This window comes from Emydura macquarii, unplaced genomic scaffold, assembly GCF_026122565.2.
Source record: "Emydura macquarii macquarii isolate MOO-44397 ecotype Brisbane River unplaced genomic scaffold, CSIRO-AGI_Emac_v2 contig_1229, whole genome shotgun sequence".
Taxonomy (NCBI): Eukaryota; Metazoa; Chordata; order Testudines; family Chelidae; genus Emydura; species Emydura macquarii.
The window spans coordinates 1773181-1796368 of NW_027131366.1; the positions used below are offsets into that span (position 1 = coordinate 1773181).

The 23188-nt window shown below is 37.9% G+C and overlaps 1 protein-coding gene across 3 annotated transcripts in view; it reads left to right on the top strand.

Annotated features, from left to right (window-relative positions):
- TRIP11 (thyroid hormone receptor interactor 11) overlaps positions 1–23188 on the top strand; it is a 59502-nt gene that overhangs the window by 14471 nt on the left and 21843 nt on the right. For all 3 annotated transcript variants that reach the window (XM_067547082.1, XM_067547083.1, XM_067547084.1), the window contains 9 exons: positions 795–1160; positions 3100–3140; positions 8460–8666; positions 11489–14521; positions 15904–16044; positions 16260–16453; positions 18132–18295; positions 18638–18741; positions 19038–19137. In XM_067547082.1, coding sequence (XP_067403183.1) covers positions 795–1160; positions 3100–3140; positions 8460–8666; positions 11489–14521; positions 15904–16044; positions 16260–16453; positions 18132–18295; positions 18638–18741; positions 19038–19137 — 4350 coding nt within the window. The remainder of the gene's footprint in view (positions 1–794; positions 1161–3099; positions 3141–8459; positions 8667–11488; positions 14522–15903; positions 16045–16259; positions 16454–18131; positions 18296–18637; positions 18742–19037; positions 19138–23188) is intronic.

Below are 23188 nucleotides of genomic sequence, written 5' to 3' on the forward strand. Positions count from 1 at the left end.
ACCTTAAAAGGAAAAGTCAATACTGTTTACTATATACTGAATTATAAATATAAGGATTTATGTATAAAATGACAAAACCAATATCATGAGAATTTAAATGTTGTGTTGGTCTATAGAGCATGTGATTAGCATCAAAACATTCTTTACTTCTTGCAGCAACTTAAAATAAATCTAATAAATTTGTACTAATTACTGATTTCAAGCCACAATCCTGAGAATTTAAAATCGACTAAAATGAGTACATGTGAAATATACAAATTATGTTAACCTGCGATAACCATTCAGTAACTCTGTTAAATTAAAACAACAAACCACAAAACCTAATTTCCTTTGATCTGGAATAAACCTGGTAGTCTAATAGTATTCCAGTCAAATAGTTTTAGGAAAGTATGAAGGACTGACTAGACGACTTTATTTTTTGATACCCATTTTATGATTTCTGATGATTATTTTTCCCTTTTAGTCAGTTTAAGTATTATTGATTAGAACAGTATCTTCCTCGCTTCATTAGTTTCAGAATTGTCAATGTAATCAATGTTATCAATGTAAGGAGCTGTCAGGTGCACCTCTTCCAAAGCAAACCACATATCTTGATATACTTCAAACATTTGTTCTTTTTAATTTCTCTCTGGCTTTCTGTAGATGAAATGAGTGCCCCCTTTTCACTAAAGTTATAGTTAAACATTGCCAACCTTTCAAGTGTAAAGATTCTTAGTTATTAGCTGTTCTAGGAGAAAATTCTATAATGTTGACTTTGCTTACTAGTATAAACTCAATCCCTTGTGCTTTTTCAGGTGGTGCAGGCATTGACATCACTGATCATTCTAAAATTAGAGAACTGCAAAAGAACGTTCAAAGCCTACAAACTGAAAAAGTAGAATACACACAAAATGTGAAGGAACTGGAGGATAAAGTAAAACATTTAAATCAGAAATTGTCTTCTGTAGAAAAGGAGAACAAAATCCTGCTGAATGTGAGAGAAGTGGCAAAGGTGGAAAACAACCAAATAACGCAAGAATATGAAAGACTGAAATCTGAGTTTATTAAGCTTCAAAATTATGTTGCAGAAGAGGAGACCCTTCTGAAAGAACAAGGCAAAAAGCTCTCACCGATGACGTCTCCGGAAGAAGAGGTGCTCAGATTACAACAAGCACTGTGGGGTATGAAGCAGCTAAGATTTTCAGTTCATATCTGAAAGATTTTACACATTTAAAAATAGAGAGAAGCCATTTGAGAAGAAGTGTGAGATTCTGATAATTATGAATAGAGCCACGTTAGAAAGGGGTTGACACCTGCAATGATCAAGTAAAACAAGACCTGAAAGGACTACCTTGGCACTGCTCTGATAGTGATGTAGAGGTCTTTGGATAGTTTATAAAGATGCCTGCCTAGTAGGAATTTTTGTTCTTTGTTCTGCTGAAAGACTAAGAAAATAATGCCAGTGTTATGATGATGATTTCTAACATTGGTTGCATGACTCCATAAAGAATCAAAATGTGTAGAGAGAGGCTGACAAATGTTAGAAATATGGCGTGCCTTAGAATGTTACTGAAAATACTGTGATTATTTAGGCTGGAAAGAAAAGACGCTAAAGGTGACAATTGAACAATTTGTAAAGATGGCATGGCACATGAAAAATGACCTTTCCCGTGGGCTTGGTTTGCCTTCCTTTTTCAACCTGCGCTTGTTTTCTTTTACCTCCCTCCATCAGATCCATTTGCTGTCTTAGACTATGTCTACACTTGCCGCCAAATTCGGTGGCAGTCGACGGGAGATACACAAGCTGCTCTACGTAGCTTGTGTATCTCCTGTTCACTTCCTAACTTCTACTTACCGCGGTGTCTTCAGTTTGCTGCACCGATGGGAAATGCCCTCCTGTCAATGCAGTGTTACTCTACCTGGTGGAGGTGGACTAATAGCATCGATTTACAGGTCGATTGAGTGGGTCTCCAATTCCATTCAGTTGATCTGGATAAATTCATCTGACGGCAGTGAGTTTGCCACCTTCAGTCTAGACCTAGCCTTAATCTGACACTCTGTCTTGTTTTTCTTCTCTTGTCCCCAGCAAACTGTGGGCAAGGGATGGTGTACTGTAGATATCTGAACGCAGAGGCCCTCTGGATGTGGATCTCCCTCTCTGCACCATTATTTGCTTTTCACAGAACCCATATAGAGTTCTCTGCAGGTCCAGAGATCTACTCACAAAGTCAGAGGGGCAGGGCTCCAGCTTCCCAAGGTATATCTGCTCAAGAGTTAATACTGCCTGAGCCCTGTCCATTTTATAGAAGCAACTATTCAGGGGCTTCCAGGGAATTCAGTCTGGGAAATTCCTGGCAACCTGTTGGTCCAGCCAGGGAGCCTCTGCAGTAGTTTCCCAGAGAATAACAGAGCACAGGGCCAAAACTCCTTATTCTTTCATGGGACAAACCCTATTCCTGACTACAGAATCCAGAAGAGAATGTTTCTTGGCCCCTAAACTGTTTTCTACATAGGGCATTTTTAGGTGTCATGTAAGGGAATTACTCTCAGAATCAGAGTTAGCCATGCGTTTCTCTCTTTTAAGTAACAGAAGCAAATACTTTTGCTTGTAACGACTATAAAAACTCAATAGTAGGAGTTACATTTAAATGAATATTTTCCATTATAGTGAATTGTTTTTTGACATTATAGGAGTGTAATTCTCAAAAACAAAATGTTGTTTGTGATTTATAGGCATTGTCTGTTGTGGTCAAATATTTAGTCCTTCCCTTTTTAACAATATTTTCTTTGGTGTTTTATAAAAGTCTTAAGTACTCAGTCATTCAATGCTAAATTTCAATCACTACTGATGGACTGTGTCTGTAATTTCTCTTGTGTTCTCACATCTTGGGCTGAAACTAGCTGAGAAGTAATGAAACTTGAATCATGTTGTATTTTTACATTATGGGGTTTTTCCCACTTATTGGAGCATGTTGATGGAGTATACCAGATTTATTGCTAGCAGACATTAATTTGGTTTTAGTTCTTTAGGATTTTCCTAATTAATCTGTGTAGCAATTTAAATGATCCAAACTTCTCGTTTTGAAAAGAAATAATTTAATTTTGTTGCTGTTTTTACAGATGCAGAAAAAGAAATAATCAGACTTAATACCTTAAATCAGGTAAATTGATTTCAAAATAATACCAACACTGAAGTCATCATAATAGTAAGAACTACTGTGAATCATGGAATCCTACAAATGTAGGATTGAAAGAGACCTTGATCCGTCATCTAGTCCAGTCCCCTGCACTGATGTAGGCTTATGTATTATCTAGAACATCCCTGACAGTTGTTTGTCTAACCTGTTTTTAAAAATCTCCAATGATGGAGAATCCACAACTTTCCTAGGTAATTTTTCCAGTGCTTACCTAACATTACAGTTAGGAAATTTTTCCTAATGTTTAACCCCGATCTCTCTTGCAGTTTAAGCCTATTATTTCTTGTCTTGTCCTCAGGAGTTAAAGAGAACAATTTATCACCTACCTCTTTATAACCATCTTGTATGTACTTGAAGACTTTTGTCATATTGTTCCTCAGTCTTCTCTTCTCCAGACTAAACAAACCCAATTTTTAAAACCTTTCTTCAGAGGTCATGCTTCCTAGACCTTTAATCATTTTTGTTGTTCTCCTCTGGACTTTCTCCAATTTGTCCATCTTGTTCCCAAAGTATGGTGCCCAGAACTGGACACACTACTCCAGTTGAGGCCTTTGTCTGAGACTATGGCTACACTGACGGCGGCAAATTTGCCACCGTCAGATCGATTTCTCTGGATCGACTGAGCGGTCAGTGCAGACCTGCTCAGTTGATCTAGAAATCGACGTACTAAGACCAGCTACACAAGTAGCGCAGCACAGTGCAGACGGAGCGCAGAAGAGAAGCTCAGCAGTCGAAGGGAGTTACGCAAGTATTTTGCGTACTTTGCGTAACTCCTGTTGACTGCCGCCGAATCTCACAGGTAAGTGTAGACGGCCTGAGTAGAGTAAAAATTACTTCATGTCTTGCTTACAACACTTCTGCTAATACATCCCAGAATATTCACTTTTTTTGCAACAGTATTACTTTGCTCATCCATTATTTCATTTTCTGCAGTACTCCTTCCTAGGTAGTCATTTCTCATTTTGTATTTGTGCAGTTGATTATTCCTTCCTAATTGCAATACTTGGTATTTGTCCTTACTGAATTTAATCCTATTAATCCACATATCTCCAGTGTCAAGATCATTTTGAATTCTAATTCTGTCCTCCAAAGTATTCACAACCATTTCCAATGTGGTGTCGTCCACAAACTTCATAAATGTATCTCTGTGCCATTATCCAAATCATTTATGGAGATACTGAATAGAACCTGAACCAGGACAAATCCCTGTGGGAGCATACTTGATACGCCCTTCTAGCTCGATTTGTGAACATTGACAGTTTTCCAGCCAGTTGAGGACCCATCTTATAGTAGGTTTGTCTAGCCTATATTTCTCTGAGAAAGTCATGTGAGATGGTATCAAAAGCCTTACTAAAGTTGAGGTATATTATATATGCTGTTTCCCTCATCCACAAGACTTGTTACCCTGTCTATATTAGGTTGGTTTGACATGATTTGTTCTTGACAAATCCATAGTGACTGTTACTCATTACCTCATTTTTATTCTAGGTGCTTACAAATTGATTGTTGTTCGCTCCATTATCTTTCTGGATACTGAAGTTAAGCTGACTGTCTATAATTCCCTGGGTTGTCCTTATTCCCCTTTTTATAGATAAGTACTATATTTCACCTTTTCCAGTCCTCTGGTATCTCTCCCATCCTCCACTAGTTTTCAAAGATAATTACTAATGGCTCAGAAATCTCTTCAGCCAGTCCCTTAAGTATTTTAGGATGTATTTCATGAAGCTCTGCTGACTTAAAGATATCTAAGATAAGCTAACTTGTCTAAGTAATTCTTAACTTGTTCTTTTCCTATTTTATCCTCAGATCCTACTCCATTTACACTGATGTTTGCTACATTATTTGTCCAATCACTGGTTGTTTTTGGTGAATACTGAAACAAAACAGGCAATTAATACTTAGGTCATTGCTGTGTTTTTTTTTATTGTGTTTCCCTCCTCACTGAGTAATGGGCTTATGCTTGTCCGTGGTCTTCCTCTTGCTTCTCATGTGTTTGTAAAGTGCTTTCTTGTTACCCTTTATATACCTAGCTCGTTTAATATATTTTTGTACCTTGGCCTTTTCTAATGTTGTCCCTACATGCTTGCGTTTGTTCTTTGAAATTTGACCTAGTTTCCACTTTTTGTATGACTTTTTTTTTTTGAGTTTCGGGTCACTGAAGAGCTCCTAATTAAGCCAGGGTGGCCCATTATCATACTTCCTATCTTTCCTATGCATTGGTATAGCTTGCTCTTGAGCCCTTAATAAAGTCTCCTTTAAAAATAACTGCAAGCTCTCCTGAACTCTTTTTTTCCCCTTAGAGTTGCTTCCCATGGGATCTTTTTTACTAATTCTGAGTTTGCTAAAGTCTGCCTTCTTCAAGTTCACTATCTTTATTTTGCTGTTTTCCCACCCACCATTCTTTAGAATCATGAACTCATCATTTCAGGAGCATTTTTACTTAAGCTGCCTTCCACCTTCAGATTCTCAACTAGTTCCTCTCTTTTTGTCAGAATCAAATCCAGATTATCTTCTCCACTACTTGCCTTCTCCACCTTCTTAATAAAAAGTTGTCTCCAGTGCATTCTGAGAATTCGTTGGATAAATGTGTGCCTTGCTGTATTGTTTTCCCAACAGATGCCTGGATAGTTTAAGTCCCTCATCACCACTAATTCCTGTGTTTTGAATGATTTTGTTAGGTGTTTAAAAAAGCCTCATCTACTTCTTGCTGGTTAGGTGGTCTGTAGTAGACACCTACCATATCACCTTTATCCTTACCCAGAGGCTTTCACAGGCCTTGCTACCACTTCTATCTCACTCAACCTCACTGCAAGTGTAAGGAAAAGCACATACTCTTTTGAAATTGTATATTTTGTATTGAACAGCGTTAAAGCTCTTTTATTTTCATGTAGATAGCTTTCTGGTAATCAAGGAAGTAACTTTAGGCTAGTAATTTCATGATTGGATATAGAAGAGATAGGGAAGGGGCATATTTAATCTGATATAAGAAACTCCACACACTCCAGTAAATAGAACTATTGCACTCCCTCTAACAGATTATTGTTCAGTCTAATACAGTGTGTAACTTGTTTTTAATTGAATAAATAGTGAAGACCACCTAGAAATCACATGTGGACTCTTTGACAGTATTACAGTAACTGCATTGTCACTTTTTTTCAAATTGTTTGTGTTTTCATTCTTACATGATCCTGTATAGAAAAATCTATAATGTTATAGGATTATTGCAGATACTATTGTTTTGATACTTTCCTACAGATTCATGGGAAGGAAAATTCTCAGATGAATTACTAGCTGTGATTTTTATAGACTGACAGTTTTATTAGTGCAGGAGAAGATGGTCTAAATATTAAAACAGATAAAGTAGAACCCCGTTTATCTAACCCTCCATTATCCGTCTCTCAGCATTAACCAAATAAATAGGACTTCAGGGCCAGAAGCAGGTAATCTCTCTTGTGGCCACTGGATGGTGCTGCAGCATCATACTTCCCCATACTCTGGCTTATCCAGGTTTTTGATTATCCGGTCTGGCCCCAATTCCAATTAGATCAGATACAGGTTCTACTGTATACAAGTTCTAAAAGAAGAAAATCATAAACTAGGAAAAGAAAAGATATATTAGTTAATTGGCCATCTGTGCTTTTAGTTTGTATATACATTTACTGCAGTATAAGAGAGAGTATTTACAAGCATATTGCATGCACCTCACCCCCACCCCACCATTCTGGTTAAAGTTTTCAGACCAGCCTTAAATCTGTTTAGAAAATTTGACTTTGCTTATGATGGGATTTGAATGAAGATGCTGGACTTCTTGTACAAATATACATATTTTTTATTTCTCAATTTTTTTCAAATATCTCAAGGAAATAACTTAAGTCTATTTCAAAATTAAAAGAATTATTTCAGTTGAATTCCCATATTAAAAAGGGTGTTTGATTCTGAATTGAATTTGTTGCTAGTGCTTGAAAATACATCCCATTGACCTATTACAGGGGTGGCCAAACTTACCGACCTCCCCCGAGACCCTCTCCCTGCTGGCAGTGCCCAAGCATAACTTTTTTGGGCCCAGTACAAACTTGTAACACGGGCTGCCTCCCACACACACAAGGGGGGTTGCAGCCTGGGCCCTGCCTGCTGGGCAGAATCCTTTAGCCCCACCACCCTACTGCAGGACAGACACTCTGAGCTCCCCACCCCAGTCTGGTAGGCGGAGACTGGGAGGGGCATTGGGGGCTCCATGAGCCGCATTTAACTTTAAAAAAGCCACATGCGGCTTGCGAGCCACAGTTTGGCCACCCTTTGCACTTTTTATTTACTTGTTAAATATTACATCATAGAAGCTGGTGTATACTGAGTTGTAATATTAACCATTTTACAGAATCGCATTGATATTATGTTGCCTCAGGTGTTGATATATATAAAAAAAGGGAAAAGGACAAAAAGAATCTCCGAATTATTAGCTTTATAGCTATAGCTTTCCATCAGTTCTGTCAATATTTTGTTAAATATGATTCCCCTTCACTTTTGTCATTGCATTATGGTCTCCAAATTCTGTTTGCCATTTTCACACTCTATCCCATCCCCCTCACCCAGAATGGCAGTGACATTTTGATGTTGTACCATAGATGCAAAGACTTCAATTTCTTTTGTCGAAAGTTGTTAACATAGAGAATGGCGTAGTTCTCAGAGCATCAGGTTGAAATACCTGGTCTCCTTGGAAATCTAGATTTAATTTTTGGCAGGGTTGACTCAGTCCTTCATAATTCTATGGTAGTCAGAGTTCCATGTAGTTTACTGTGTGTTTGGAAGGACTTTCAAACCGAGGTCCCCTCTACTGTGCATGGACACTAAAAGTTCCATTACATTTTTCATATAAGGTTTACGCAGATATTCTTGGTCAACACCTTCCCTTCCCTCTTCCATTGTATAGCATGCTGTGCATCAGGAGGCACGTCCATTATGCAGCTATGACAGTTTATACCAGCTGAGAATAGATTTCACTTGTGGGTGATATAATTCTTCTTTATGCACAGTTATAAATTGCACTGGGATCCTTGTGATGAAAATATTTTTACATATGTGGGTATTAGATAATGAGATACTTTCCTCAGACTGAATAATGCTTAATTGGGATAAAAGTCAGTTAAGCTTGTGTTTCTAGTATCCAAAAGGCTTGCTTTTTTGTTGAAACTTAAAATGTTCTGGTTGACTAAATAAAGCCTTTTTACAAGCCAGTGTTTAAAAACTTGAATAATAGTATAAAATCCTATTTATGTCCGATATAAGGAAGAACTTCAGAAGAAAATGGCAAGTTTACAATATAAAGATGAGGATACTACAGCTTCACCTATTGAAGACCAGAACTTGGAATTAAATCTATTAAGGCAAGATTTGGAAAGGAAAGAGCACAAACTCAAGGAAAGTATTATGGAAAGAACAACACTAACAGCGGAATTGGAAGAATTGGACAAGCAGAATCAAGAAGCTATGCAGGTAACAAATACTATGCATGCCCCTATTCCTTCTTGCTTTCTATACCAGGATCCCTCATTCTCCTTCTCCCTCTCTCTTTCCAGGAGACTCTGTGTGCACCTCCATCTCCCGCTCCCACATTCTTAGTTTTCTTTTTTTCTTACTCTTTCAATGTGTCTGCATTTTAAAGATGTATTAGGAAGATGGGCAGAACTCAAATGAGGGGTTTGGTTTTGTTGGAATATGTTAATAGATGCAATAAATCAGTTCTTTGATTTATAGGCAATTACAAGGGTGTTTGAAGCTGTTAGCTGTGCTAACCAGATACCAGGGGCTCAATGTGTCCCCCTTTTCCCTCTTCTGGTTTTCAATTTTTTTTTCACCAAAATGCATAAGGTTTTGCCCATTGATGCTTTGAACATTTCCTTATATTTTGGAATTGAGTGGATGCGGCGTTCAAAAGTTATTGCATTACATTCAAACAAAGAAATGCCATCAACTTGACCAATAATACATCTGCTCAAGGAGACTGAATTAAGGTTGAATAGGCAACCTTTTCAGGGATTTCCTAGTTTTTTACTTTGCAACCTCAGTGTTCTCTCAATTTTTAAATTAATTTAAATTTTAGATAATTTTTTAAATGTAATTTCTTACGTTCTTAAAAAAGCTTGAAGAAAATTTGCTTTTTCAGTTTGTGGAACCATGTTGACCCCCACATGGGTCATCTGTAGGATTGTGATCTTTAGATCCAAAGCATAGACCTCTGTCATGGATCTTTAGGTCCATAACATAGACCTCTCCCATGTGAGCTAACACAGTAACTAGTAGCAGTGGAATGCTGTCACCTTACATGTGGATCAGCCATTAGATGAGGAATGAAGACACACTGTCAGGGGGTTTTTCACAGCTGTTTTCTAGAGAGAAAAAGAATGTTGAGACTCCAGAATAATGGTCTCAATTCTAGGTCCTATAGAGGAGTGTGTTCCAGTGGTTATGGACTCCTCTGCCCCTGTCCTTTTGCTCCTATTCTTGCCTCAGCCCGACCCTTGTTCTTCATTTGAGTCAGGTAGCTTCCTTCTCCCTACTTTTCCTGCGTGCCAGCAGAGAGAGCATGAGTTGCTCTCAGTTCCTGTCCCTGTCACCACAGCAGCTCCTTGCAGCCAGGAGGAGCAGCTGCAGTAAACATCCTGTTCAGTCCCCGAAGCCACGGGATGGTGCATGCTCCATTATTCTGTGGGAATGACGCACATGCAGTTTAGTCGACACATAAGAGTTTTGAGGAATGGAGCATCCTCAGTGCAGATGGAATATTCAGATAATTTAGCTGCAAAACTGTAGCATGTCTCTACTGAGCATATGCAAACTGCTCCTTTTTTCAAAAGATTAAATCTTTGCCTAATTTGGATGAATTTTCCCAGGACCAAAAAAAAATAAAAAAAATCACTAGCTCTAGGAGGAGATCCCACCCTATCCCATCCCCCCATTACAAAATTTCAAGTATCTGCTCCAAAGACATGCTAGATCTGCTCATTGAAACTATTATAAGACATTTTTAATGTGGGCAAAACACTGTTTTTTCCTAATCTCATTCTCAAAAAGGGATGAAGCATTTTAGTTGAAACTGTCCCCCAAAACACAGATTTGGGCATGTGGCCTGGAAATTTTAGTCCAAATAATTTGTTTGGCAAAATTAACTGAAAACAGAGTCCTATAATGGAAAGTGTCAGACAACTTACGTATATGCATCACTGTCGGCGCCACCTATGATAAATGAGCTGTCAGTGAAATTTTCAATCATATTTTGTTACTGCTGTATTAAGGATGTTAAAGTACCAAATGTTCATTTGACCTAGTTGAAAAAAGCTTTCTTTGTCTTAACCAAATCTTATACACCCGGGGCTTCTTTGATGTTAAGGTTTCATGGCTTAACCATTTTGTAGATCAAAATATGTTCTCTTTGAAATGTAATGTGTAATTTCCTTTCATTACATCACTTGAACTTCAGTCGTTTGATACACTTATTACAGTATATCTCAAAACCTTAGGCTGTCCTCTCTTGGGAAGTATTGACTTTTCGGGTGGGAAAGGGGAGTTCAAGCAAGGTCATTAAATTATTGGGTTTTTAACATAAAAAGGTACTAAAACATAACTATTGAAAAGTGAATATTCAATAAATAGGTCTTTGCCATTGTGTGTTAATGCCATTTCCCTTTTTTGTGAAGACAGTTTCAATGTGTTTGGGTTATGTGTTCAAAATAGTCTCTCAAAATGTTCTATATTTTTCATAGACTTTTTAATAAAGACTGGAATGGAAGAAATATTCCCATAATTTCTAATAAAGTGATTAACCTCTGGTTGAGTCCTGAATATTCTGATATGTTCTTATTAGGCAAGCATGGTATACCAATTTATAAAGTTTTCTGTAATTTTTATAAACACTTCTTGCAGTGGTACACTGTGTCTAAATTCATATTTATGTATTAATGTGAATGAACATTAATCACATTTACTTATTTGTGTCTTGATTTAATGCCTCACTGTCTCTAAATAATAGCTCAGAATATTTGAAAGTATACAGCTAAAATGGATGTTTACTGTATGCCAATTTAATTATCCTGAGAAATTCTGGCAATTTTTGACTTTTACATTTCACTTATTCCTTTGAAGAGTGATTTTGTAGGTTTGATGGAATATATTTTGAATCATTTGCAGTTGACTGCTTAATCAACTCCTTTAAAAAATCCTTTCAATTATTTTGTGATCTAGATGATTAAATGAATGAAAGCTCTGTTTTTATTGGCTCTGTTTTTATCCTGATGAATGCTTGTTTCTGTTTATTTTAGCATGTGATTACACTGAAAGAGCAGCTATCAAAACAGCATACAGAAGTCGATAGTACCATCAACCAGCTAAAACTTGACATAGATTTTGAAAGAAGGAAAATGTCTGAAGTAGAAGCTGAGAAGATGGAAATGAGTAAAGAAGTAGAAGCGCAGAAATTAAAAATGAACAACTTTACAATTGCACTTAATGATTTGCATCTGAGTAATCAGCATCTTAAGGATAACATTAAGGACTTAAGAGAACAACTAAAGAAATCCCAGGATTGTAATTTAAATAATAATAAGGAAATTGTAGAATTGAAGCAAAATCTGAAACAAAAAGAGGAGGAACTTTCTATATCCCAGAACAAGTTGAAAAAGATAATTAATCAAGAATCTAACAGTAACTATCAAGATCTTTCACTTAAAGAAAGAGAAGCAGAAATTGCAAAACTAAATAAAGACATTTCAGAAAATAAACAACTAAATCAAAATTTGGAGAAGTCAGTTTGTGATCTCAAAACAGAAAATGAAAAGCTGTTGGCAGTGTGTGATGAACTAAAACAGCAATTGCATGAAACCTTTGCTGAGAAGAATAAGGTTTCCCTGGAAAAAGATACTATGTTGGAGGCTTTGAAAATGGAAAAAAAACAGCTGGAAACTGAATTAAGTCAGATTGAAAAGCGACTGTTGGAACAAGCACACAAATATGAGCAAACCATTGAGGAGCTGTCAAATGCGCGTAACATGAACACCACTGCATTACAATTTGAACATGAGCGTCTAGTTAAACTCAATCAAGAGAGAGACTTTGAGATAGCAGAACTGAAAAGGAACATTGAGCAGATGGAAGCTGACCATGAAGAAACTAAAGAGATGTTGACAACTAGCTTAGGAGGACAAAAGCAGTTGACAGAACTCATAAATGAAAAAGAGTTGTTTGTTGAAAAATTTAAAAATAGAGCTTTAGAGCTGCAACAGGAACTTGAGGAATATGTTAAGGATTCCAAAAAGCATGACATTTTAAGACAAAATTTAGAAGAAAAGGACAAAAGTCTCGCAGCCATGAAAGAAGAAAACAATCATCTGAAAGAAGAGATTGAAAGACTAAAGGACCAGCAAAGCAGATCTCCATCTGTGACTGAGCCCAAAACTCTAGATATTATTACTGAGCTTGAAACTGAGATAACACAGTTACATGTAATAAAGAATAATCTTGAAGAGGAAATAAAACTTCACAAAAAAAAAATTGAAGATCAGAATCAGAAAACTGTGCAACTTCAACAGTCCTTGCAGGAGCATAAAAAGGAAATAGATGAGTCTAAATTTCAGTGTGAGCAAATGAATGTCACACATGAAAAGCTTTTCTTGGAGAAAGATGAGGAAATTAAAAAATTGCAGAAAACAATTGAACAAATTAAAACTCAGTTGCACAATGAGAGGCAAGTCATTCAGACAGACTCCTCTGATCTCTTGCAAGAAAACAAAGTCCAGACACTTAATGGAGAAAATGGTAATGAAAAACATGACTTGTCTAAATCTGAAATTGAAAGACTAGTAAAAGGTATCAAAGAGAGAGAAAGGGAGATTAAGCTTCTGAATGAAAAGAATGTCTCTTTAACTGAACAAATTGATCAGTTGTCCAAAGATCAAGTTGGTAAACTCACTCAGATCATCCAAGAGAAGGATGTAGAGATACAAAATCTCCAAGCAAGCGTTTCCTCTTCAGCGTATAGGCAGGATGTTCTGTACCTTCAACAGCAACTGCAAGCCTATGTCATGGAAAGAGAACAAGTGCTGGCAGTTTTGAGTGAAAAGACTAGAGAAAACAGTCAGTTAAAAACCGAGTATCATAAAATCGTGGATGTGGTAGCTGGTAAAGAAGCAGCTCTGATGAAGTTGCAAGAAGAGAACCAAAAATTATCTAATAGGTTTGAAAGTAGCAGCCAAGATATGTTTAGAGAGACTATTCAGAATTTGTCCCGTATCATTCGAGAGAAAGATATTGAAATAGATGCCTTAAGTCAAAAATGCCAAACCTTATTGACTGTGCTACAGACATCCAACATAGGTACTGACAGTGGGTCAGGAGGTGTTAACAGTAATCAGTTTGAGGAGCTTTTACAAGAACGTGATAAATTAAAGCAACAAGTAAAGAAGATGGAAGAATGGAAGCAACAAGTAATGACTACAGTCCAGAACATGCAGCATGAGTCAGCTCATCTCCAAGAGGAACTGCACAAACTTCAGGCACAAATTTCAATTGACAGTGATAGCAATTCTAAATTACAGATAGATTATAATGGCTTGATCCAGAGTTATGAGCAGAATGAGAAAAAACTGAAAAGTTTTAGTCAGGAGTTAGCACAAGTTCAGCATAGTATAGGACAGCTTCATAACACAAAGGATCTTCTTCTGGGAAAACTTGATATGGTAACACCACCTCTGCTGATGGCTTCTTCTGTTTCACAAGCATCAGACTTTCTGAGCAGTACTCCTCCTGAAATAGTCAGTGATGAGTCTAAACTCCTTCAACAGGAAGTGGAGCAGCTGAAAAAAATGTTACAAGAAAAAGACGTGACTATCGGAACTCTTAAGGAAAATAATCAAAGGTTGTCTGATTCTATGGCTGCAACATCTGTGTTAGAAAGAAAGGGACAAGAGGAGACTGATTCAGAGATGAAGCAAATAAAGGGAAAATGTGATGTTTTACAGAAGTCACTTAGGGAAAAAGACCTCTTGATTAAATCTAAAATTGACCAGGTACTGTCTGTAAGTGAAAATCTTAGTAACAAAGAAAATGAAAATGAGCTTTTAAAACAAGCTGTCACTAACCTTAAAGAAAGAAATCTAATTTTAGAAATGGACATCTGTAAGTTGAAAGAAGAAAATGAAAAAATAGTAGCAAGGTGCAGAGAGAAAGAAACAGAATTCCGTGCATTACAAGAGACTAACATGCAGTTTTCAATGATGCTGAGAGAGAGAGAATTTGAATCCCATTCAATGAAAGAAAAGGCTTTTGCCTTTGAAAAACTACTGAAAGAAAAAGAACAGGTATTTGAGGAATTTTTGTTTGTTTTGCTAGTTATAAATATGTCTGGGGGAAAATACAAACAACATTTTTAATTGTACATACGACTATGAATTCTCACCAATATAGTCTAGAGTATTTGTCTAAAAGCAGCTTCTTGTCATCTACTATATGAAACCTTGCAGAAATGAATGAATTTCAAAGTTTTGAATGATCATTGCAAGATTAGTGAGTGTTTTGTTCATGATCTCTTCGAAATCCATATTTGTCTTCAAAAGTTATCAGTTTGGTTATGTAAAAAACTATAAAATGTCATTGAGAAGTTCCATATTTACTCTCAATCACTTCCATATCAAATACAATTACAGCTTACAAATAAAAAGATATTTTTTCTAATTGTCAGCCCTGCAAACTTAGCCTGGGCTCTGAGAGTCAAGCTAGTTTCTCTCCATCTCATGCATCATCCTCGGTAATAAAAGTCTAAATTAGGCCTCTTGGTGTCACCAGTGCTACCCAAATGTCATCAATGGGGTTTCACAAATATAACTGATAACTTGTCCAACATCAAATGAATTGTTTATTAAGATAGAACTGGATCCATTCACTCCCTCTTTTAGCTATGTTGGCTGTGCAGAACTAATAAGAGTAGTAACTAAATAAAAAGAAGTTTCTAGTGTTTTTTATTTTTAAATCATCTGATTTGATTTTGAATACACAGAGCAGATCTGTGTAGCTGGAAGATACCTTTTTTACATAATCATTTTAAGACTATTTTTATTAGTGAAAAAGTTCTTAATGTGTCTACAAACATTCGTAGCTAGTGTTTGTTTATTTTTTATTATATTTTATACATCTGACTTTAATATACCTTTTGGAATGTGTTTATTTTCATACAGCTATCATAACAAATAACATAAACCACATGCCTGAAGAATATTAAAATCAAGTTACTTAGAAGCAGCTATCTTAACAGGATACATGGCTTCAGAAATTGTGATGAGGGGGACTGAAATTTTAAAGTACACAAGAGTCTCAAATATGGAAGGCTGCTCGATATCTATTTACTGCAGTTAGTGTTATATTTTGTGTGTGATGACTTTGGAAACAGTTTTTAATCTATCAGGCAATATGCCAATAAAATTATGCCAAAACTCACTCTTCAATGCATCTGCTTCTGTGCAATAGGCACTGTCTTCTTCCATCCATATCTGTCCATTTAATCTTTTTTAGAGTGTAAGTTCTTGGGGACAGAAACTATGCCTCCTTTTGTATAGTGCCAAGTATGTGTGCACAGAATCACATAATGAATAATAATAATAGACTGCTTTAGTATTTTAAACTTATATTTCTCTAAGTTTTTATACATTTCCAATCTTTCTTTTAACTGTGTGTCTTACTTCAAAAGGGCAAGATGGGGGAGCTGAATCAGCTATTAAATGAAGTTAAGTCAATGCAAGAAAAGGCTGTTTCTTTTCAGCAAGAGAGAGACCAAGTCATATTAGCACTGAAACAGAAACAAATGGAGAGCAGTGCCCTACAGAATGAGGTATGACATTAAACAAGACTAAAGCACATAAAGGGGTGAGTGAATAAGAAAAATCAGAGAATTTACCTTGCCGTAAGAATTATTTTAGATAAATTCCAAAGAAGCATCTAAAATGTAAATCTATGCAATATAATTCAAAGAAAATAATTTAATTTGCTTGTAGTACCATGCACAAAGAAGCACATGTCATTGAACATAAAACACATTCTATCCAGGTGCAGCATTTACGTGATAAAGAGCAGCGTCTAAACCAGGAACTGAAGAGGTTACGCAATCACCTCTTAGAAATGGAGGACTCCTATACACGTGAGGCTTTAGCTGCAGAGGACCGAGAGACCAAGCTAAGAAAGAAGGTCATGGTTTTGGAGGAAAAACTAGCATCCTCTTCTACTGCAGTGGAAAATGCCAGGTAATATTTACCTCCATCCAACATTAGCTTTTCTTTGAATAGTTTAAAGTATGCTAAAGTGATGGTGGTGTGATTTTTTTAAGCTTTACAGAGCCTGGAGTGTGAAGAAAACGAAGACATGGAATATCGATGTTCTAAATCAAAGTCATTTTGAAATTACTTAGTGCGCCTTTGTTGTGAACCAAAAGGGGATGTCTTTTTAGGTGTAGTAGTTGTAGAACAGGGCTTAAAGGTGATCTGCAATTGTTATGGCTTAAAATTAAAACAAAAACAAAACCAACCCATCAATTTTACAAGGTGTGGAATGCACTGAATAGTGAGAACAAGAGGCACTCAAGAACTAACTCATTTAAAATATTTTTTCTTTTCTATATCCGGATGTGCAGACTTGCCTGCTCCTATTCTATGTGTGGGTTTCTAATCCATTAAATAGTGATACATTATATCCCATCATGTATACATTTTTTTTAAGGTGTAGAAACACTTCTCAGTAGGTTGGCTTTCCATAGGTATCTTTGGCAGGTGTGGTATGGTCAGGTCTGTCATCAGCAGGGTGAATGAGCATCATCCCGGGGAGCAGGAGCTGGCAAGTTTAAGCCAATTATTTGCTTTAACACCTGTCATACTCTTTCTGTTAAAATATGACTATTTTTGTAACCAGGTTTAGTGCTTTAAAATTACCCTGTGCTTGTTTTGAAACTTGTATGTTAATATAATTTAATTTAAAAGAATGTCTGTCTTATTTTAGAAATATAAAAATTTGCTTGCCTGTCTAATTCCAGCTGACCAAACAAACAAGTGGTCAAGGCTATGGATGGGTGAATTTTTTCATTACTAATATATTCTGTGTTCTCTTCCTCTCTGATATACCATCTCTAGTTATAATCCTAGCATAAAATGGGAGTAACACAGTAGTGAATCAGATCCATAGTCTTCTTGTTGTGATAAACAGAGGAATATGACATCAAATAGAGAATAAGGAACAAAATCAACTGAACTCTTCGATACTGATAACTCACATGAAATTTGATGGAAAGACACTGTTGATTTCAGTGGGAAAGGGATTGGGCCTTTGATGAGGCCAGAATGCTGTTTCTATGAAAACATCTTTAGTCATAATAAAAGAAGAAAATAAATACCTGTTTATATAATCAGAATTGTTACCAAATTGAATGATTTTGATCCAGTTTTTCATAAGACATCAGCAGTTCTTCCGACCGGCCAGCCAGGGATTTTGTTAGTAAATTTTTTAAAAAGGAAAAGGAAAAAACAATATAATGTACAATATATGTAAGAATGTCTAGAGGAAATGTTTGTCTTCATATTTATAAATTAAGCTAAAAAGTGGTGATGATGTATTAAAACCTTGTTAAGATGCCTGTGTATTTAGAATGAAAGATACTGACTGCCAAGATGAGTTTTGCTGTGTACTGCTTGTTGAATAAATACGTACATAAGTATATTCAATAAGCAGTTTACAAATTTATACACACTGTACTACACTACATTCCCATTCATCTGAATACCCTGGGGACAGCCCAAACTTTTGGATAAATGGAAGTGCTATTATTTAACATGGGGAACGCACTAAGGATTTGGATAACTAGGCTTGTCAGCTAGAAGGAATTCAGATAACTGAATAATTATATGGCGTGTATGTGTATTTCTTTTGATGAAGCCATCAAGCTAGTTTGCAGGTGGAATCCTTGCAAGAGCAATTGAACCTAGTGTCCAGGCAGAGAGACGAAACTGTGCTTCAGCTTACTCTCTCTCAGGATCAAGTGAAGCAGTATGCACTGTCACTGGCCAACCTGCAGATGGTACTAGAGCAATTCCAGCAGGGTAAGTTGCATCAAAAATCTTGAAATAAAGATTGCAATGAATATTTTCAGTCGGTATAGTTGTTGTGGTTTGGAGCATTGTTTTTAATTTTGGTGATCACCAATTGCTTTCAAATAGATTTTAATTTCAAAATCTCTGTTTCACCTTTGATATACTTATAGTGGAATTCTATCCCCATTGACATCAATGGCGAAAATCCCATTGACTTCCCTGGGTCTAAAATGTCACTGTTAGAGGTGTTGTATTTGGATTTCCATAGCTAAGGTTTTATAGCTATATATCACAAAACCTAAAGGATTAGAAAGTGTGAACTAGTTATGTAAATTTTCTTTTTCCTTTTAGAGGAGAAAGCCATGTATTCAGCAGAACTAGAAAAACATCAAAAGGAGACAGCAGAATGGAGAAAAAAAGCTGAAAAGCTAGAAGGGACAATTGAGTCTTTACAGGTGGGCTGATTTGATTTTGATTATTAATGCTGTAATTTAAAATCTTATGTTGCGTTTTAAATATGTTATCGTACAGGAATGTATTAGATAACACTGTTTATAAGTCATTATTAAAAGTTTTGACTGGTGAAATGGAGGAGAAAGGGAGGGCAAGTTAGCCAATATGATGATATTGTGCTGATTATCTATTTTCCTTGAATGTTTACAATCCAAGTGATTAAAATCTTTGAGTCTGAAATAATTTATCTTTGTCATCACAAGAAATTATTGTGTTAATCACTTTCCTCCCCTTACAGGAAAGTTTAGAAGAAGCAAATGCTGCCTTGGATGCAGCATCAAGGCTGACTGAGCAGTTGGATCTCAAAGAGGAGCAAATTGAGGACCTTAGGAAACAAGGTAACCAGTTGTATTTTTCTAAAGGTTTGCAAAAAATTGAAGCGATTGTGTGGTATTCTTGAAAAGTTAGCAAAGGTGTGAACTAGTAACTTCTTCGAGTGTTGGTCCTGATGTGTATTCCACTCTGGGATACGCAAATGTTCCATGCACCTGGGACTGGAAGAATTTTGTACATTGGTCAACACCTGCACCCTTGCCCTTCTGGTGCTTCAAACCACAGGCAAAAAAAAAACCCAGTGCAGACTGACCACCTTTCCAGTTCCTTCTTACTGCCACGTAATCTGGGATGGAGCCTCCAGTGTTCGGAGCTGATCCTTTCTCTTCATTCTGTAAATATTCAAAATGACCTAAAGTTCTGTAGAGTTTGATAGAGTTTCTGCTAGCTAATATTAATACTAGTTTTATTAATATAGTTAACTGTTTGTTTGTTAGAATTCCCACCCCACAGAACTCTCCCAGCCTCCCTGGAACAGGACTTAAATTATGCCCAGAATACCAGGCTTCAAAAACTGCATCTGATGTTCTTGCTCCTTTTCAGTCAGTGACAACCACCACCAATACCTTTACTGCCTCAGAGAAGCCCACATCTCCACTAAATTCAGTATTTGCCACTCTTTTCCTAGCCAGACCCGGAAGGTGCTAGAACTCCACCTTAGAAAGCACCTCATGGAGTATACAGTGGAATTGCAGTCAGTCCCAGGCTAGGGAGACCCCCTGAACATTGGCCAGAGTCATCAAAGACCTTGCCTCCCAGCACAATGTGAGACTCAAGAGCGGGAGGGAGCAAAGCTAAAGACCTTTGTCTTTGTCGTCTTATGAGACTAGGGGACACTCATAAACATAAAAGCAAATCCCTCTGTAAATCCATTGCAAGGAGGAGGGATCCCTCCCTGACCCTTTCCACATTAGGAGAGTCTTTGGACCCAGATCCCAGGAACTTAGGCCTCCTAAATCATGTTGCCATGATCAAAAGGCATATAGGAGCAGAACTCCTTCAGTACCAACCTCTGCACCAACAGTGGCATCAGCTCCGACACTGACAAAGTCTAAGCACTGGGACTCTTAGTTACCCAGAACTGTTGGTATCCGTGACGAGCACTCATGGGAGATGCGTTATGGGCAGTACTATCATACCCCTGTAATGATTCATCACCATTAAGATAATTCCAACCGTGCCAGGTGAAAAGACTCTATTATTCTCAAGGAGGGCAGAGACTTACACCGCTCTGGAGGATACCTTGATCCTCTCAGGTCTGCAAACTCCCCTACTGTTGAAACCATCCTTACTTAAGGAGGAGGCAGGGTCTTTGAAAGAAGTCCACCATCCTGTCTGCTAGCTGCAGGTTTCAACCAATGGTACCATCACACTGTTGATGCAGATGGACCTGACTTGTTCATCGTTAGAGGAATCAAATATACCAAAGGAACCATTATCACCTCCACTGAGGGAGATCAGCCCATATGGGGGTTGAAAGTCTCCTGCAACCAGCCTCATCCCGGCAACATGGCACATCCTTCTTGGGAGCAGTGGTACCCAATGCCTTCAGGGCTTCCACAACATACCTTTGGACACCTACTGATCTTTTTGGGGCCAGTGGGACCCATATGCATGATACCCAGAGTCCATGTGAGCAAGTAAAGAGTCATATTACCCCTCTCCTCCAAGGGGGTCAGCCAGAACTTTGCCTTGAACCTGCGGAAGAGGAAAGGGATGAGGATGAGCTGGAATCACCAATATCAACAGGGATATCATCTTTGTTGCCCAGTGAGGCGGTCGCTCTGGCTTCACTCTCTTCTGCAGACGTTCATAGAAAGTTCCAGGAGCTGCTACAGAGAGTGACAGAGGAGCTCCAGATTTCCCTAGAAGAGATCCAGGATACACAGCAGAAACTTCTGGATATCCTACAGTCCATGAGATCCATTCGAGTGGTGCTCCCAGTCAGTGAAGCCATACTAGAAACCGGTAAAGCCCATATGGTATACATGAAGTGCTCCTACCCCCAAGAAAGCAGAAAAACTATATTTGTTCCAACTGAGGGGGGTGGAGTTCTTATTTACCCATCCTTCCCCAAGCTCCTTGGCTTTCAGGCCGCCACTGAAAGATCCAGGCAGCAGCACCTGCAGACAGAGGCCAAGTGCTTACACCTTCTCAGGTGGAAAGTATTTACATCTACCAGCCTCCAGTTTGGAATATCTTAACTACCAGGCTCTACTGTCCAAGTACAATTTCATAAATTACTCAAAGTTTGAAGAGTTCAAAGAGAAATTCCCTCAAGAAGACAAGGCTAAATTTCAAGCTCTTATAGATGAAAGCAAGTTGATGGCCAGAACCTCTTTGCAAGACACAGTTTGTTGCAGCCAACATGGCATCAAAACCAATGGCAAATTTATCAATGGTAAAATGTGGCTACACACTTTGGGAGTTCCTAGATATGTCCAAAATACTGTAGAGGACTTGTGCTTTGACAAAACCAGCCTTTTCAATGAAAAGATGGATGAATCCTTGCGCTTGCTAAAGGACTTCAGGGCAGCCCTCCCCTCCCTATATATACACACCAGTCCTGTAAAGGAAATTTCATAAACAGCCATACAAATGTAGGCCCTTTCTGGACCTTTTTATCATCAGTTTTCGTATGAGCTACTTTGCAAACTGCAAAAGGTGCAAAGATCTGGATCCACTGCTACTTCTAAATAAGCTGTCTCTCTCCAACCGTGCCCCCTGCCCAAAAATATTTTTGACAGGTTGCTCAGGAGCTCTGAACTGATGTTGATGCCATATCCGCCCAGTTTCCAAGGTTCACTTCGCTGGCCACCTAACCCAATTTTCCACAATTGGAGAATAACAGATAAATGAGAAGAATTTTCTGCAGTTTCGCGCTGAAGTTTGTTTTTGAAGTTTTTTTGTTGAAGTATGGCAACTTTCAAGTCTGTTACTGAGTGTCCAGGGAGATTGAAGTGCTCTCCTACTGGTTATTGAACATTACCATTCTTGATGTCTGATTTGTGTCCATTTATTCTTTTGCATAGGGACAGTCCAGTTTGGCCAATGTACATGGCAGAAGGCATTGTTGGCATATGATGGCGTATATCACATTAGTAGATGTGCAGGTGAACAAGCTCCTGATGGTGTGGCTGATGTGGTTAGGACCTATGATGGTGTCATTTGAGTAGATATGTGGGCAGAGTTGGCAATGGGGTTTGTTGCAAGGATACGTTCCTGGATTAGACTTTCTGTTGTCTGGTGTGCAGTTGCTGGTGAGTATTTGCTTCAGGTTGGGGGACTGTCTGTAAGCGAGGACTGGGGTGCCTCCCAAGGTTTGTGAGAATAAGGGATCGTCTTCCAAGATAGGTTGTATATCCTTGATGATGTGTTGGAGAGGTTTTAGCTGGGGGCTGTAGGTGATGGCCAGTGACATTCTGTTGTTTTCCTTGTTGGGTCTGTCCTGTAGTAGGTGACTTCTGGGTACCCACCTGGCTCTGTCAATCTGTTTCTTCACTTCCCTAGATGGGTATTGTAGTTTTAAGAACGCTTGATAGAGATCCTGTAAGTGTTTCTCTGTCTAAGGGATTGGAGCAAATGCGGTTGTATGTTGGGGCTTGGCTATAGACAATGGATTGTGTGATGTGTCCTGGGTGGAAGCTGAAGGCATGTAGGGACGTATAGTGGTTGGTGGGTTTTCGGTATGAGGTGGTGTTTATGTGGCCATCACTTATTTGCACTGTAGTGGCCAGGAAGTGGATTTCTCATGTAGACTGGTCCAGGCTAAGGTTGATGGTGGGGTGAAAATTGTTGAAATCCTGGTGGAATTCTTTGAGGGACTTTTTTCCGTGGATCCAGATGATGAAAATATCATCAATGTAGCGTAGGTGGAGGGGGGGGGCACTTTGGGACGAGAATTGAGGAAGTGTTCTAAGTCAGCCATGAAAATGTTGTCATACTGTGGGGCCATGCGGGTACCTATAGCCGTGCCGCTGATTTGGAAGTATAAATCATCTCCAAATCTGAAACGGTTGTGGGTGAGGACAAAGTCACAAAGTTCAGCTATCAGGT